Below are 18186 nucleotides of genomic sequence, written 5' to 3' on the forward strand. Positions count from 1 at the left end.
TGAATGAACTAGTGCATGGATAAGGGCTATTTCTGCCTCTGACTCTTAAATGGTAAAAAATAATAAATAAATTTTTAAAAGGTTAGGGGCTGGGGGACTGGGTTTCTTTTCAGTGTGATGATAATGCTATGGAACCAGACAATGGGGATGGTTACTCAATCTTGTGGACTGTACTTTAAAATGGCCAAAGTGGTGCCTTTTAGACTAGCTGACATTTTCCACAACAAAGATACTTTAATGACAGCCTTTAACAATCAGTCAGAAACATCACAAGTAAGAGTAACCAGGATTAACAGAAAACACATCTAGTGTGCCAGGAGTAGAACTGCCAACTCACCAGCTTGAGAAAGAGGGGACTCAGAGCATCTGATGATTATTTACTGAGCCTGCTGGTTGCTTGTGTTCAGAGCTTGCTTAACCATAGGTGTTACCTTGATATCACCAATACATTTTTTTTTTGCTATTAATCATGAAAACTTGCTTTTATCTGCAAAGTTTATTTCATATAGCACAAATTAATAGGGAGCTGTAACCAAGTATTCCAATATGTAAGATTTGTGTAGAAAAATATCAGAAACTCATTTGTTAGTACGATTGTTTCTGCCCTCCATTTGAACAAGAGCTAGTACATGAAACAGTTTTTAGAGCTAAGACACCTTGCTCTACCTGTAACAAAGATACAATTCTCTGAGTCAGAAAGAAGGGAATCACCAAGAACAATTCTCTCCTTTACTAATTTAAAACTGGTGGCCAAAAGGAACACTGGCCTGATCCAAACTCTTCAAAATTCAACACCAAAAATGCATTAGGACAATTAATGTGCATCCACATTTTTACGGAATTATATATATCGTGCGTGTATGTGTGCGTGCGTGTCTACATGTGGGTACCTATGTATGTGGACATCTGTGTCCTTATCACAGGTACTGGGGAATAGCACCACACCTGGACTCACCTTCAGCCAGTGCCCAGAGAAAGGCAAGTCTATTTTGGTTACAGATAAGCCTGAGTAGATAATGAAGGACACAACTTGTGACTACACACAGAAGATTGCAAAATTGAACATTTAGAAGAGTTAAACATGCTCCACAGACAACAGCAAAGCTGTCTGCTATCTAAGTAACACACATTTTGGCAGAGATACTCCATTAGGTACTGCAAAAAGAAATACTGACAAGAACAGGAGAGATGTTGACTGTTCCAAGACTCTGCTTTCTTAGCGCTCCTGGCCTCTGTGGGCATCAATGCCTGGCACCAACAATGACAGAGTTAGAAACATACATATATCATGGTAAAATATGTTTGGTGCTATTTTGTAATCTTTGACACTTGTATATTAGAAATCTGGCATGGCTCTTGGGAGCAATCCTGAGTCATTCCACATAATCCATTATGTTTTCTACCAGATCAGATTGAGCTTTTAGTTGTTAAAATTAATGTCACTATTACACAGAAGAAATATTATGTTATGATTTCCAGTATATACTCAAAGAGAATCCTTCCTTCAGGAAGATTCTGTAGAAAGTTGGCAGTTACCACTTTATGCAAGCAGCTTTGAGATACATTCATGCCAGCACATGTGCTGGTAAGCAAATACAAGAATGAAAGGCACTGGTGATTTTTCAATGAAAATAAAGACAACACTTTCCTTAAGACTCTTGCTTGTACACAAGAGATGATAGGAATATCTTTGGAGTTATATATCAAGGCAACCTTTGGATTTTTTTTTTAATGTTCATTTGCTTTGCCAGATTTAACTCCTGAGCAGAGAAATTTGGGGAAACAAGCTTGGGAGTTGAGCTAAGAGAGGTGGAAGATTCACTTCCCAGGTCCAGCGAAGCTCACACATCTGATGAGAAAGGAAAAGAAAAGAAAGAAGATTAGTAGAGAACATACCCATAGTCTCATGACCCTGGCCTCCTTTCAGGGTGGGCCCGAGACCCTAGGCCACCTTCCTGACAAATGTCTCCCTCTTCCTCAACTCCAAAATGGGCGTTAGGTACCTCTCTTAGTTTCAAAGAGAGGTTCTCAAGGAAAGAAAAATGAAAGCCTTTTGGTTTTTGGAAACCCAAGTTGAAAGAATAATTCCAAACACCACTCTAATCCCTGTGCTCTACAAGAATATCTGTGTGCTGGGCAAGCAGCCGGCAGAGCAGGAGCTCAGGGAATCTGGGTCTTGAAAAGAACTTTTTATGGCTGACAGGAAATGCAGGACATAAACATGAGCAAAACTAACTTAATGAGACTCTTACATCACCCCTATACATCTGCCACTGCTTTCCCCCTCTGCTCCGAAGTTACATGGTGCAAAGGCTGTCCTCGGAACAGACTGTAGGAAGGGAGGGTTCAAGGTCAATTGCCCTTCAATCAAAGTGAAGGTGGGAGGAAGCCTTACCAGAATGACCTGAAGAATCAGGTTTGCTTTCTTTCTTCTCGTCAGAAGGTGCTTCACGTCTTTGGGCAGGTGTTGTGGAACCCATTGCATTTTGTTTGCGGCTCTTAGGAGGGATATTTGTGACAGGCGATTTGGTATTGTGACTTAGGTCAACAACAGTGCTGCAGCCCAGTTCTTGGTTGGGTTTGAGGCATGGAGTGGATCTGGAGGTGGTGTTGGTTTCATGTGCTTTCCCGGTTTTTGCTCTATGTGTGGATGCTCTTTTTTTGGATGGTCTGGAAAAACAAAAGACATTTGGTTACAGTTCTGATTATTCCAAGACCAAGGTTCAGTCATGAAAGAAGCTTTATCTTTGAATTCACTTCTAAGAAATGCCATGGAAACAAATGAACATTTGTATGAGAGAAGGGGAAGGCTGGAAGGAACCTTAGAGATCACAGGACACACTGGGTTTCAAATTATATTCTAGAAGGCCTAAGGGTGCCATGAGAGCACCAGGGACTAGGAGGCGCTAACATGCAGGGCTCTGGGGGGCCTGTCTCCCTCCTTCAAGCTGCTCAAAGACACTGAGTAGGGTGCAGTTACAGAAGCAGAGCAAATTTTGTAGCTCTCATGTTCTTTCCACACCACCACTAAGCCGCTCAGCAGACCTGTTTTTCCCATGGGCCTTGCAGGTTGATGTCTTTTCAGGCAGCCCTCCGGGGCGGGGGGGGGGGGGGCGGAGTGACTTCCAAGACTCTCTTCCTGCTCTCCCAAGGTAACCTTGGGCCCTGCTTGCCCTCATGTAAGATGAGCACATTACTGTCAAGTTCATTGTTTCCAGGAGAATTAAAACAGGCAATGTAAAATGCCTGGTATATAGTACTCACTTAATAAGCATCCCCTCCCCGGTTTATGAGATATTAACCAGTCTGAACAAAAGCACAGTTTGGAGTCAGATGCATCTGGGTTTGAATTTGGGCTCTGCCACTGAAGAGCGGGACACTGGACAAACAAGGCCCTTGGCCTCTGTACCGCAGTTTCTCTGTAAGAATGGACATGATGCTTCTTACCTAGCAAGGCTGCTGTGGGGATTCATTTGTTTCTGTTAGGTCAAGTGCTTGGTACAGACAAACCAAGAGCTCAATGGGTAATATCATTCAGCACTCTACAAAGGCCAATCATAATCCCAGCAAGTGTAGTTGGGTCAGCATGCTGAGTGACTCACCTACAGCTTTTTCCTTGAGTTAAGTGGTCTTTCTTGCTTTTTGGTATGACACTGCTGATACCACCATTAACAGATATGTTTGTTTCTTTATAGATTAGTTCAGGACTGTCCTTCAAAAACACCAGCTGTTGAGTCATTTTCTTTGGCTTTCGGAAAGCCATTCTGAGCTTGTTAGATGAACCTTGGCCATTTAGAATGGCGAAAGGGGGAAAAGGAACAGAATTCAAGTTGAACTTTCAACCAGAAATACATGGTAAAGCAGAGGCTGTGAGCCTGACGAGTTGGGGGAGGGTAAAGGCTGGTCTGGCAGCAGCACTGTGGGGCAGCAGGCTCAGCGCCCCCCGTGGCTTCATGTTCCCAAGCCATGGCCTGGGCCACTGTCCTGCAAACACACTCTAAGCATGACAGTGTTACCATTGCCTGAGAAGCCTGATGGGTCAGAGGGCAGGACTGTTCCATGCTTGTCACCCTCTCCCCAATTAATCATTGAGCCGCTCCTGCCTGCTAACTTCAGCTTTTCTCTGTGCCCTGAGGTCGACCCAGGGGCTCCTGTTGCTGTTCTCATTGCATTTGGACCAAACTTCTTTGAACCAAGTCATCCTGTGGCAGTGTCACTGTTTGCTCCTACATCTGCCTCCCTGCAGCTGTGGCTCCTAGAAGCTGAGGGCCATGGCTTTCCACCCTGGCTTCCCCAGCACCTGCTAGAGCACCTGATTGAGCTGTTCAGTATCCATTTGCAGGATAAACATGGTGTTTTCTCAAATGCCAACCACTGCTGTGCTTAAGTGGTTCCCACTCATAAGGGAGTCAGTGATATGTTTCAGAGGGCACCTACATTGTGACATCATTTCAGTTTTTCTTAATGAAGTGGAAAGGAGATTTCCACCTGTGGTCAATCACTGATGACTTATGAGGCCCTGAGTTGTGAAGTACCAGCAATCCTTATAGTCAACTGAGAAAGAGCTGCCACTTAGAGTCTCTTAGCAACTGCAGCTGGCATGATTCTTAGCAATGCACACATTGATCTCACTGAAATCTCATGCCCTCCCTAGGAAGAAGACATAAGCTTCCACTGTGTCATATGGGAAACCAGTACAGAGGGGTTTGGTGACCAGGCCAAAACCACACAGCACAGAAGCAGAGGAACTTCTCTACGTGAATGGAGACAGTATGGCTCCTGCATGGTGACTAACAGAACCACTGGGAGCAAGCAAACCTGGTGGAAACAGCGAATCCGAGGAATCCTTTTCACTTTCGCTTGCCGTTGTGTCCTCATCGTCAGCCTCGTCCTCCTCATATGTATCATTGCCAGATGCTTCTGCAGCCTGTGAGCAGAACAGAAAACTGTAATCATACCTCTATCGTTCTGGTCTGGAATTTCAAAGAAGTCTAACTTCAAGGCTGGATTGACAGCTCACTTTTCTCATTTCAATTGAAAGTTAAAGAAAAGTTCACCTCTTTAACTGGCCCTAGGAACTGTAGCAGAGTGACCCCCAGCACTTTTCAAAACTGACACTTCTAAATTCGCATGCTGCTTAATGATAGGAATGAGCACAACTGGGACACTAGCTAGGCAGCACAGGATAGCTGGGGAGCAGAGCATGTCAAGAACACATAGAATTCGGAGGACAAAGGCCTTGAATGCACATGCTCTGTCAGAAGACCCAGCACTGGGGCAAGCAAAGGGTTATGAAACAGACCCAAAAGGCACTTGTCATAGGGACAAAACAAAGGGGGGCTGGTGAATTTGAGTTTGTCAAAATGGAGAACTCTGGCTCAACAAAAGACATTAAGAGAGTGAGGCATACTACAGTGTGAGCGGAGATACCTTCAGTACATGCATCCATAGGCCTCCTAAGCAGAGAGGGGAAAAACCCCTACAAATCAGTGAGAAAAAGGCAGGTGATAAACTAGGAAAAGGCACTTCACCAGAGCAGCTGGCCAAATGGCCAGTAAGTAAGTATGAAGGCACCTGACCTCCTTAGTCATCAGAAAATATTGCTAACTTCAACATCAGTGAAGTCAGGTGCTCCAATCCAGCAGAAGATACAAAAACACAAGTCATAGGCTCGGAGCAGATGTCTACGACACAGAATCAAAAACGAAGTGATAGCTAGAACAGTGAAAGAACTTCAAGTAAGAAAAAGGCAAGCTGACCAAAATTTGGGGTCAAAGACTGAAAGAAGTATTTTGCCCAAGAGAAAACAGGCAAGCTTAAGAAGAAAGATAGGAAAACCTGCTTTTTCGAGAACAGATTGGTCAAAATGCAACAGCTGGCAAGAATGTGAAGCGACAGGAATTGTGCAAGACTGCTGGCAAGAGTACACACATCACCTTTGAGGTAGTCGCATCTGTCTTTCGTGTCCGCTTCATTATTTCCTCAATTCTCTATTTAAATGACAAATAAAAATGCAAGCATGAAAACGAGTTAAAAGCCAAACAGCGATCCTGCAGAGTTCATTCCCTCCATTTCACACGGTAGACAATGTCAGCAGTTGCTCCCAAACCACAGATTTTACCAGCAAAAAGCCTTGGGTGGGTGGGGTCCCTATTCAGATCCCCCTTTCTGCTAGAAAATGCTTGGAACGATGACAGCTGTTTTTCTTATGATAACAGAGATATGGAAACAACATCGTCTTAATCCTAATTGCATGGATGTGGAAATCCATTACTTAGACTAAGCACATACTACTGCAAACCAATTAGAGGCCAAACACGGTTCTAGTCTAACAGACCATCCCTGAAGCTGATGTTAATGAAAATAATGCACCTCAGGGAAGCCATACTGTCTAAAATGAAAAGACAGGAGGCTGAGGAGGGCTGTGTCCTGGCAAGGGGTAAGAACTGTCCCCAACTGCACATGCTTCTTTTCCCAGAGCTGAGGAGGGCAGCACTCTCCGGCCTGCTCACAGTAACGGCCCTACTGACAGAGGAGCCTCCTGCTGCCTAAGCCTGCACCCGGGCCCCCAGATGAGCCAGGTGAGCTGTGCAATGTGTGTGGCCCCACTTTGCAAAGCAACTTGGCTTCTCAGAGACACCTGCACTTTCTGCTTCTTCCCAAGAAGCTGCTGCCATTTTCAGCTCAGTTTAGAAAACACTCTACCTCCCAGCAACCCCTCCCAGGACCGGAATACCTCTGCCCACAAAAGGAGCTTTGCTTCTAGGGGTCTGATGTATCGAGACGTTTGCTGTGATGGCCACCAAGGGTCCATGAGGGAAGAGTATGGTCAGGAAGAAAAAAGCCCCCGTACGCAGGAGAGGTCAGCTCCTTGGCCAAGGAAGAAGAGTGCAGTGGGGAAAGCACTAGGGGCTGGCATCTACTGAATTTGGGATTTCCCCAAACATACTGGGATATAACGTGCCCAACACTGTTTTAAACAGAAGTCAAACCTCGTAAAGCAGAGAGCGAGTACCTTTTTTCTCTCCAGTCTTTCTTGTAAGTTCTGCAGAATAATTCTCTCATGTTCCTTTTTACGATTGTCAGCTTCTTGAGCTTTTATTCTGATTGCCCCCTTCTAGAAAATTTGCATGAAAATAGTTTAATCTCAGTATAGCTGAGTGACATCAGAGAACACTAGTTGAAAAAGTGACACAGTATTATGTTATCTAGAACATCAAAACAATGTAACCTTTTATTAAGGGTCCCTATGTATGTGACCAATTCACTGATTAGCAGTTTTCATTACTTGGAACGCAAAAAACCAGGCTAAATGATATCTGGAAGGCTTAGGATCTCAAGGTTATCATTATGAATATCAGGACCACCTTACTTTAAAAGTCTTTAAGTGAGGGGCCAGCACCATGGCGCAGTAGGTTAAGCCTCTGCCTGAAGTGCTGGCATCCCATATGGACACCGGTTCTGGTCCTGGCTGCTCCTCTTCTGATCCAGCTCTCTGCTATGGTCTGGGAAAGCTGTGGAAGATGGCCCAAGTGCTTGGACCCCTGCACCTGCGTGGGAGACCGGAGGAAGCTCCTGGTTCCTGGCTTCGGATCGGTGCAGCTCCAGCCGTTGCGGCCATTTGGGGAGTGAATCAGCGGATGGAAGACCTCTCTCTCTCTGTCTCTCCCTCTCACTGTCTGTAACTCTACCTCTCAAATAAATAAATAAAAATCTTTTTTTTAAAAAAAGTCTTTAAGTGACTATGGCACTATCCACTAACATAGCAAAAGGAGCTAAAATCCTACATCTCAAAAACACTCAGAGGATTTTTTTTTTAATATTTGAAAGGCAGAGTTACAGAGAGGGAGAGGCATAGAAAGAGACAGAGACAGGAGAGATCTTCCAACTACTGGTTCACTTCCCAAATGGCCACAATGGCTAGGTCTGGGGCAGGTCGAAGCCAGGAGCCAGAAGCTTCTTCCAGGAAACAGATGAGGACATAAACCCTTATGAATACCTCTAAAAGCTTAAAATCCTCGAATTCAACGTGCATGCAGGAGCCCAAGCCCTTGGGCCATTTTCCACTGCTTTCCCAGGTGCATCAGCAGGGAGCTGGATTGGAAGTAAAGCAGCTGGCTGCCCATATGGGATGTTGGCGCTGCAGGCAGCAGCTTTACCAGTATGCCACAGTGCCAGATCCGTGAAAAGATTCTTAAAGGCACTCTCCTGAGGAATGCAGGTGCCTGCATTAATGGAACATGCAACCGATTTTTGCGAAGGGAATATAAATTGTGCTATGGTCATAACTCACAGTGAGTATAGGCAGAGCTCACTTAGGGGATTTACTTCCCCATTGATCGGGATTTAGATGGGGGAGGCATTTTATTGTTGAATTCGAGGATTTTAAGCTTTTAAAGGTATTCATAAGGGTTTATGTCCTCATCTGTTCATGGGGGTTGTGAAGAGCAGGTGTGAGTGTTGTGTGTGGGGCACCACGGAATGCAAGATGGGGAAAGCTGACCTGGGACCTTTGATCTTTGCAAGCAAGTTGGATTCCAAACTAAGTGACTGTTAATCTAATTTGCTGTGTTCTGCTTTCTGTTTTCCCTTGGAGAATATTTTGGGATTTTGCCCTTGGTGGCTGAAGTGACCAGCAGTGATGGTGGGCAATGGTGAGACTGTGATGTAAAAATGTGGCCAGAGAACAGTGCATCTGTTTACTTTTTTCCTCAAAACACAGATTTTCTGATTTGGATTCCAACTACATTTTATAACCTGGTTCTTATCCCCTGATTAAGCATCAAACCAGCAAACCTGTGGCAGGGTCTCCTGATCTTTTTGATGTGCAGATGCTTTTTTCTTTTCAAGCTCCTGTTGCAGATTCTCATCATCAGTCTTTGAGACTTCTTGTGCTTGGTCTTCAATCATTTTCTTTGTTATGTCTTTTGCTTTTCTAACAGTACTGAGAGTATTTAAATAACTGTTAGTAAATGTCTTGGTTGACACCATACAGAGTTGGTAGTACAGTACCTGAGCTTTTATAGTGAAACAGCCTGCGTATTGTAATGCAACTGACATTCACATCAGAATAACTGCTTTTTTTACGTTGTTACTATACAAGATTTAAACAGTTTAACCTTTTTAAATGGGGAAAGGGAATAGAATAATATTTGAATCAAGTAGTGGATTACTTTGCATTTAACAAAAAACACACATACACATGCACACATACACTATAGATATAATCACTCCTTAACTGTTTTAGAGACAGGAGACCCTTTAACAGGCCTTACTGACACATACTCATACCCAGTGTCATTTAGAGGGTCTGGTGGTGCTCAAGTAGTGCTCTCAAACACTAAGCCAGCTCTGTTTACAGGAAGTGATGAACACACTTCTTCAGGTTATATATAGTTTCTTGCCAGTCACAATTTCCCCTTTCCTCCCTTCCCTCAGCCCATCTATATGGAAACTATGTGACTATTTCAAAGAATGCTTAATACTTGCACACAAAGTCAGTACTGTAGTTATTCCTTGAAGGCCATGGACAGAGAAGGCTTACATTAAAGGACCCAACATCAAATTAACCTCAAGATGCAGGAGCAAGAAAAATTTCACTCAGGTCCAAATGCATGCAATTGTGCATGCAATTTGCTGCCCATAGCAAATATGCAATGATATCTTAACAAATACCATAGGAAATCCTTTAGCAATGACTCACTGGCCTGATGAGATTCAGGTGTCACAAAGGTCATTGGAAAGCACCCAAAGTTACACATGAGGAAGTTTAATCACCAGGTTTGTGAATCCTGAAGTTACAAGCTTTTAAAAATAAAGAAGGGGGTTGCCATCCATGAATGAAAAGCCCCTGGACATGAGGCTGGTCTCTTTATGCCTTCTACCACGTCTTAATGACATCCAATGTATGGGACTAACAAGGATTGCACCATTGATGCACACACCAGGGTCCTCTGTGCTCCGCCGGTTATAGGGGTCAGAAATGCTTCCTACCCACTCTTTACTTGCTTAGAAGGCAGTGAGGCATTTCTGCTCCTCACTGAAGAAAAAGACAGTTGCTCCTTGACAAGTTGTAACGAGAGGGTAAGAGTTTGGACTTTCCAAATCTAGGCTCCAAAGTGTACTGCATGGGAAAGATGATTTTGTGCTCACCTTGGTTCTGTATCTTTTTTTAGTCTTTCTTCATCTTTGAGTTTTTGTTCACGAGCAAGACGGCGTCTTTCTGTTAATATTTTTGTAGCCTCCTCAGCACTCATAGTCCCTGGTGTGCTTTTAATACCAGGCTCTGGTTAAAATAAATGTGCCAAGCCATTAGTGTAGGCAACTAACTGCCCTTCAGTCTAATAAAGAAGTACAATGCAACCCAAAACATTTAACGAAGTGAGCAGCAGCATGTGCACAGACCTAAATTTATAAACTGAAAGCAAACTCCTGGTGATTTGTTCAAAACCCACCCCAGTGACACATCTCCCAGTACCAGAATTAGCATTTTTTTTAACAACTATTTGTTCCAAAACAAAAGAATGCAATTCTGCTTTAGTTTTAGTTGTTAGGAGATAACTGATTCAACTGACTGTATGGTACAAGATTAAGATATCCTGAACACAGGGGAAGACAAGCTTAGGCCTGGTCCAAATGAAGGGTAAAATTTTTAAATATTCGACTAAACAAAAAAAAATATCTGCCATACATTTTGAGATTTGTGCATCATTTCTACTATATAATTACTCTTCAGCTGAACTCTGAGAGCAGTATATGCACTTAGTTGATCATAAAGTGTCTAACAGTAGATAACAAAGGAAACCAAGTCTATTAGTAAAACGAGGTGACTACATGGAGAGAGATTATAATATTTTAGTCTATTTAGTGAACTTTATTGCAAACAAACTATACAGGAAGTGAGAATTCTAAAATATCTCAAGAATTAATAATTTGTAATAAGAGATTATTTCTGTCACAAAAAAATTCACTGTGGGATGCCTTAAAAAGAAACAACTCCCTAGTGTTTGGAATTAAGAAATGTCTGTAGGCATGGAGCTTGCCTGTGCCAGGTGGAATAGCAACAAGGCACTTTCAGGAACCTACAACCACACAAAGCAAGGTGTACCACATGTTATGGCCCATGTCTGGAAACTGACCTACATCTTCGGAGGAAAACTTGCTCATCCACACATGGCTGGGATGTGCTCTCTCCCTAAATGACCCATTATCAGAGCTAGACAGGCCCCTAGGGATCATTTGGAGCAACCCTTCCATCCAATATATATATATATTTTTTTTTTTAAAAAAGAGTTATTTATTTATTTGAAAGGCAGAGTTACAGAGACAGAGGACAAAAGAGAGAGAGAGAATTGTTCTTCCATCCATTGGTTCACTCCCCAAATGGCTACAATGGCTACAATGGCCAGGGCTGGGCCAGACTGACGCCAGGAGCCTGGAGCTTCATCCAGGTCTCCCACATGGGTGCAGGGGCCCAAACACTTGGGCCATCTTCCACTGCTTTCCCAAGTGCATTAGCAGGAAGCTGGATTGAAAGTGGAGCAGTCAAGCCTCAAACAGGCACCCATATAGGATGCCAGCATTGCAGGTGGTGCCTTTACCAGCTACACCACAACACTGGCCCCCCAATATTTAACAGCAGCTGTAAACATGGGTTTTTTAAAACAAAGGGGTAGGGCAACAAGGACAAGCAGCCAGAGATGTGTTCCCCTGAGCCAGGAACTGGCTACATTTCCTTCCAAAGAAAATCATCCCCTAATCAATGGGAGAATACAATGAACATGAGCATTCCCAAACTTACCTCAAGATACTCTGTGTTGCTAAAGCAAACCCCTTAGTGAAAGAGCTTACCTTCAGACACCATATGCCTTTGGCTCACAGCCTCACATTTTCTTATTGTTTTGGAAGCAGTTTCTCTTTTCTTTGGGAAAGAACCTAATGCACTTTGTGAAAATAGGGCACGTTGGTCCGGTGTCATTTTATAGAACAGAGAACTCTGTGCTGACTGTTTTGACATGAATGGTGAAGGTGACAGGGGGCTGGTCTTATGGCTCTGCCTGCCGAGAAAAAGTAACAAATGTGTGCTAATTAATTTTTAGTGTACATTTCGTGAAATGTCAGGTCTTGATACTATGAGATAATATCATAATCTTGGAATTAGACATTAGAGACAAAAGTAAATCCACTTTAAAGGGTTTTTCCTTTAAGTTATCTTGCATACTTTAGTTATGGAAATCTGACATAAAATTTATCCTGGTAGACACCTATCAGGAACAGCTACAAATCAGCTACTTACTTAGCATGTTGAGAAAATGGGAGTTGGTAGCCCAGTACAGATGATGACCAACTAGGACATGGTGGGAGTGATGATGGGAACTTCTTGGCAAGAGGGTATGAGGCCAGTATGTCCTTGACTAGATTCTGAACAGATCAGTGCAAAAGACAAGAAATTATCAGCAATAACTTTACTCCAGCTGGCTTTTGAAGAACAAAAATTACTCTGTATAAAGGCCAATTACGGCTTCTTAAACTGAGAATTTGGAATTTGCTTCTAGACTAACAAGTTATATTACACAATTCAAGTAGGGCACAGAAATAATCTAAAAGAAATCTTTTACTTCACAACTTAATTCTGCATCTAAATCCTATGGGCTTGGAACATCTCAAAAAGAACAGAACTGATAGATACTGTTTATTGATATATAAACTCTTGTATCTTCTCCCTTTTACTAAAAATTAATATTCTAGCTTTCAGGGGAAACAAATATGAGAGAATTACGAATAGTTTAAGTGAGTTGTCTCATTTGATTAATTTTAGTATTTATTATAATATTTATAATTTATTATAGCAAAATACTAGTAGTAAGTCAGTTACGCTGTGATATACAATGATGATATACAAATTTTATGGGAAAATATGTCAATAAAAGGCACTTGACAAACCTACGGAACTCTCACTTTCGCTTACAAGATGCTTCCACACTCACCTCAGGGGCTGCCTTGGGGGGCACTTCCGCACTCGGCTCAGGGGCTGCTTCCCTGCTGTCCTCCGGTGACACTTCCACACTCGCCTCAGAGGATGAGTGCACGCTCACCTCAGCAGAGGAATCCCCGCTCACCATGGGGGCTACTTCCACGCTTACCAGGGGAGAGGCATCCACGCTCACCTCGGGAGGCGCTTCCTCTCTGGCCCTGGAGAGCACTTCCATGATCACCTTGGGCGGTGCTTCCGTGTGTGCCTTGGGGGGCTCCTCTGCACTCGCCTCAGGGGGCGCTTCTGTAGTTGCCTGGGCAGGCACTTCTGCGCTGGCCTCAGGGGGAGCTTCCACGCTCACCTGGGCAGATGTTTCTACTTTCTCCTGAGCTGTTACTTCCAGTACAGTCTGAGATGGTGTCTTCACTACCGTCTTAGGAGGCAGGAAAATCGGCTTCAGTTCATCACTGCTGTATCTACGCAAGGGCACGTGTACATATCGGAATACAGTGGTGCGGGTGCCTGTAAATGAGTAAGGACAGAGAGGGAAATTCCATAAAGTGAGTGATCTCACAAGGCAGAAACATGCCAGGCACACAACGTAAGAAGAGAACCAGAGAAAAGAGAGGCTGTTAGGAAAGCACAGGCATTACACACATAGCAAGTACTTAGTGACACAGATCACAGACCCAGGAGAAATCTAGCACTTCAGAAGTTACGCCAACAACAGAGTAGATGTGAAAGCGGTAGTCTACTCCAGATGAAAGTGAGCTGTTTCTCTGAAGCTGTTGCTGGTAATAAGCTATTTCTATTTTAATCACACTATATGTCAGGGTTATTTTCATGAAAAATAATCTTCAACACTGAAACAAAATGATCATAGTTGGGATTGGATCAAGTTGAACTGAGGCCTTGGTTAAGGTTGAGGCGCTTGAGGCTGGTGTTGTGGTACAGTGGGTAAAGCCACTGCCTGCAGTGCCAGCAGCCCATGTAGGCACCGTTTTGAGACCCGGCTGCTCCACTTCCTATCCAGCTCTTTGCTATGGCCTGGGAAAGCAGTAGAAAATGGCCCAAGTCCTTGGGCCCCTGCACCCACGTGGAGGAAGCTCCTGGCTCCTGGCTTCGGATCAGCCATTGCAGCCACCTGGGCAGTGAATCAGCAGATGGAAGACCTCTCTCTCCCTCTCTCTCTTTCTGCATCTCTTTCTCTCTCTGTGTAACTCTTTCAGATAAATAAATAAATCTTTAAAAAAAAAAAAAAACAACAAAAGTTGAGGTGGTTGACATACCAGCCTCAGATGCTTTGGCAACTGGAACACACCAGGGCAAAAAATGTTTTAAGAATTTTTTTTTTTATTGAATTGAAATGCAGAGTTAGAGATAGAGAGAGGGAGATACAGAGAGAAAGAGGTCTTCCGTCTGCTGGTTCCCCAAATAGCCACAATGGCTAGGGCTGTGCCGATGAAAGCCAGCAGTCTGGAACTTCTTGCAAGTCTCCCATGTGGGTGCAGGAGCCCAAGCACTTGGACCATCTTTTGCTGTTTTCCTTGGCACATTAGCAGAAAGCTGTATCAGAAGTGGAGCAGCCGGGTCTTGAACCAGTGCCCATATGGGATGCCAGTGTCAGACGCCACAACACCAGCCCCAGTCAAAGATGTTTTAATCAGGGAAACAAATATGAGGGGAGTAAATAATCAACAGAGGCCAAGCAATAAGTGATTCATCTGCTGTGTCTTAGAGGGAAGGGATAGGATGGAGTCCAGAAGGGTTCTGGGCCTGAAGGGAAGTCTATATGTGTTAGGATGAATGGATAGACTTCTAATGTCAGATGTACAAACATCTGAGTCATGGGTAAACCTCTTGTATTATCCACTAACTTGGGTCACAATCAAGAGAGATTATCAATAAATGTTTGTAGGTTAAAAAAAGTAAACATCTGAATACCTCTGCCAGAAATAGAGATCTTACCATTGCAGTGATAACATAAGACCCTCCATACCCTCCATATTAGATTTTTTTAGAATAGAATGGAAGAAATAACATTTTCTCACACATATTTACTGAAATGTCAGTAATCAGACTAGGTTGGTTCTCCAAGATTCCTCAAAGATTTGACAATCTAAGTTTATCTATTTTATGCCTGGGAAATGGGCAAGAATGATAATACTGGGTGTGTCAGCTAAGATGGAGGAAAATTATAATTCTAATCTTTGGAGCCAAGCAGTTTCATACACTGTGGTAGATGTGCAGATTTGCATATGTCCCCTGGGTGGCATCTTGGCAATATGTATCAAAAGCCACTTAAAGAGTACACACTTGGAGAGGCACCAAGATGGCGGAATAGGGAGGGAGTTACTGCTCTAGTTTAGGAGAAGATAGTTAAAAAACGTGGAGAGAATACAATCTCAGGGAAGAGTTAGAGAAAAAACAACAGAAGAAACTCCATGCAAATTAGAGGGACACTATGGATATATGTGGAGGTTGTGGATACACAGCATGAACACAGACACAACTCAGCCCCCCAGCAGCCAAGAGCCTCAGCACCAGCTTTGGAGAGTGAGGTGAGACCAGACTGCAACAGCCCAACCCACTGGCAATAAAGCTGTGGGAAGAGCCTGGCATGAGTCAGGCTTGGAGCCCTGTGGGGGACAGTGTACCTGCCAACCTAGAGGGAAAAAAGGGGGCATGTTTCTTTCTTTCTTTCTTTCTTTTTTTTTTTTTTTTTACAGGTAGAGTTATAGACACTGAAAGACAGAGAGAAAGGTCTTCCTTCCATTGGTTCACTCCACAAATGGCTGCTACGGCCGGCACTGTGCCGATCCAAAGCCAGGAGCCAGGTGTTTCTTCCTGGTCTCCCATGTGGGTGCAGGGCCCAAGCACTTGGGCCATCCCCCACAGCCTTCCTGGGCCACAGCAGAGAACTGGACTGGAAGAGGAGCAGCCGGGACTAGAATCCGGCACCCATATGGGATGCAGTCGCCGCAGGCGGAGGATTAATCAAGTGAGCTCCGGCACTGGCCCCGGCACTGGTGTCCAGTAACTAGCTGAGAGTGGGTGGGTACCATTTAGGACATATACAACAGCTGTGCCTGCTTGTGTCTGTGTACCCAAAAATCAACTGAGAGGAGAAGCCTGAGTCTGGCTGGGAGAACTGTCAGGGGGCTGGGTGCTCATACTTTGGGAGCCTTTTGTGCTGGGACTGTGAAAACACTGTGGCTGCATGGGAGAGCATGGGATGTGGCTAGGTCTTTGGGCATTCACTGTGGACAGCTCCACATGCTTGGGACTCCCTGATTTCCTGGTGAGGGTCATTGCTGAGGGATTTGTGCTCACACTGAGGACTGCGCAGATCCTTTGTGTGGTTCTTGTGGTAACACAGATGAATGGTATACCCACTGGGGCTAGCACCCAGGCATTGGTCTCCTTGGAGGAGAGCAGGTGAGCATGAAACTATACCAACAGAGCTGAACAAAAACTTTTCTCTAAAGGGAGGCGAGAACTTCCACTTTGCTTATGGCCTTATCCAAATACTGATGGAGTTTGTGGATTCAAAAGGCTTCCATCACCTAGGCAGCTCATTTCAAGAACCTTGGTAGGTCACTGATGTGATGTCATGCATAAAAATATTGATTGTTAAATCAACAACAGGAGTCACTGTGCACTAACTCCCCATGCAGGACCTCTGTCCTCAATGCATTGTATTATGAGAGTTAACTGTAAAATTTGTTCTCAGTTTTTTTTGTGTTTGTGCAAATTGTTGAAATATTTACTTGGTGTAGAGTTGGTCTTCTGTGTAAAAATTGAATTGAAAATGAATCTTAAAGGAGAATGGGACTGGGAAGGGGAGAGGGAGGAGGAGAGGTGGGAGTGTGGATGCGAGGGCGGGTATGGTGGGAAGATTGACTATATTTCTAAAGTTGTACTTATGAAATTTGTATTCCTTAAAAAATAAATTAAAAAAAATTAAAAAGAGGATATTTAGGGGCTAGCACTGTGGCGTAGCAGGTAAAGCCACCGCCTGCAGAGCCAGCATCTCATATGGGCACCGGTTTGAGTCCCAGCTTTCCACTTCTGATTCAGCTCTCTGGTATGGCCTGGGAAAGCAGAAGAAGATGGCCTAAGTCCTTGGACCCCTGCAACCCCAATGAGAGACCCAGAAGAAGCTCCTGGCTCCTGGCTTCGGATTGGTGCGGCTCTGGCCATTGCAGTCAATTGGGGAATGAACAAGTGGATGGAAAACATCTTTCTCTCTCTCTCTTTCTCTCTCTCTCTCTTTCTCTCTGTAACTCTGACTTTCAAATAAATAAATAAATAAAGAGGGTATTTACCACACCCAATTTGGGAGTCACCTTGAATAGTCCCCTCACCTTGGAGCCCTGAACAGAGCTCCCTGGCCATCCCCAGCACACACCTCAGGGTATTCACTGAAAGAGCAGACACTCCAGTAAACCACAGAGCCATAGTCCAAAGATAAAAGCAATCACAGGAGAAAAAATAAACCAACAAGTATCTCCACAAATGCCTAAGAATAAATGCAGTAATTCAAGAAACAAAAATAATGAAGAGAACATGATGCTCCCAAAGAACACAACATGCCAATATTGAATGTGAAAATGAAGAAATTGGAGAAATGCCAGAAACAGAATTCAAAAAATTGATCATAGGATTACTTAGAAGTAGTCAGAAAAAAATCCATAATCTAAAGAAATCCATACATGACATGAAAGAAAATTTTTCTCATGAAATGGAGATTTTAAACAGAAGTCAAAACAAAGTGTAGGAAATGAAGAATTCAATAGAATAAAAAATGTGGTGGAAAGCCTTTACAACAGAATCTGTGAGGCAGAAGAAAGAATATCCAAATTAGAAGACAAATCTCTGGATATTTTATAGTCAGATCAAAAAGAAAAAGAAATTAGAAAACTAAAAACAGTGTTGGAGATCTACAGGATACTATCAAATGACTCAACAATGGGTCTTAGGAGTTCCTGAAGGCATGGAAAGCGAGAATGGATTAGAAGGCCTTTTTAGTGAAATGATTACAGAAAATTTCCCTAGTTTGAGAAAGAAAAGGATGTCTAAGTACAGTAGGGACACAGAACTCCTAATACGCATGACCAGAAAAGATCTTCACCACAACACATAGTAGTCAAACTCTTCACAGTAAAAGATAAAGAAAAAGATTTCTAAAATATGCATGAGAGAAACACCAG

At 43.5% G+C, this 18186-nt stretch overlaps 1 protein-coding gene across 1 annotated transcript in view; it reads right to left on the bottom strand.

Annotated features, from left to right (window-relative positions):
• Positions 1-481: 481 nt before the first annotated feature.
• Positions 482-18186, bottom strand: part of MAP7D3 (MAP7 domain containing 3) — a 34060-nt gene continuing 16355 nt past the window's right edge. The window contains exons 7-17 of the mRNA XM_051827582.2: positions 12987-13495; positions 12296-12420; positions 11851-12056; positions 10153-10285; positions 8797-8944; positions 7016-7117; positions 5937-5990; positions 4819-4927; positions 3603-3783; positions 2396-2670; positions 482-1849 (exon numbers count right to left, since the gene is read on the bottom strand). Coding sequence (XP_051683542.2) covers positions 1842-1849; positions 2396-2670; positions 3603-3783; positions 4819-4927; positions 5937-5990; positions 7016-7117; positions 8797-8944; positions 10153-10285; positions 11851-12056; positions 12296-12420; positions 12987-13495 — 1850 coding nt within the window. The 3' untranslated portion in view covers positions 482-1841. The remainder of the gene's footprint in view (positions 1850-2395; positions 2671-3602; positions 3784-4818; positions 4928-5936; positions 5991-7015; positions 7118-8796; positions 8945-10152; positions 10286-11850; positions 12057-12295; positions 12421-12986; positions 13496-18186) is intronic.

Source organism: Oryctolagus cuniculus, chromosome X (assembly GCF_964237555.1).
Source record: "Oryctolagus cuniculus chromosome X, mOryCun1.1, whole genome shotgun sequence".
Taxonomy (NCBI): Eukaryota; Metazoa; Chordata; class Mammalia; order Lagomorpha; family Leporidae; genus Oryctolagus; species Oryctolagus cuniculus.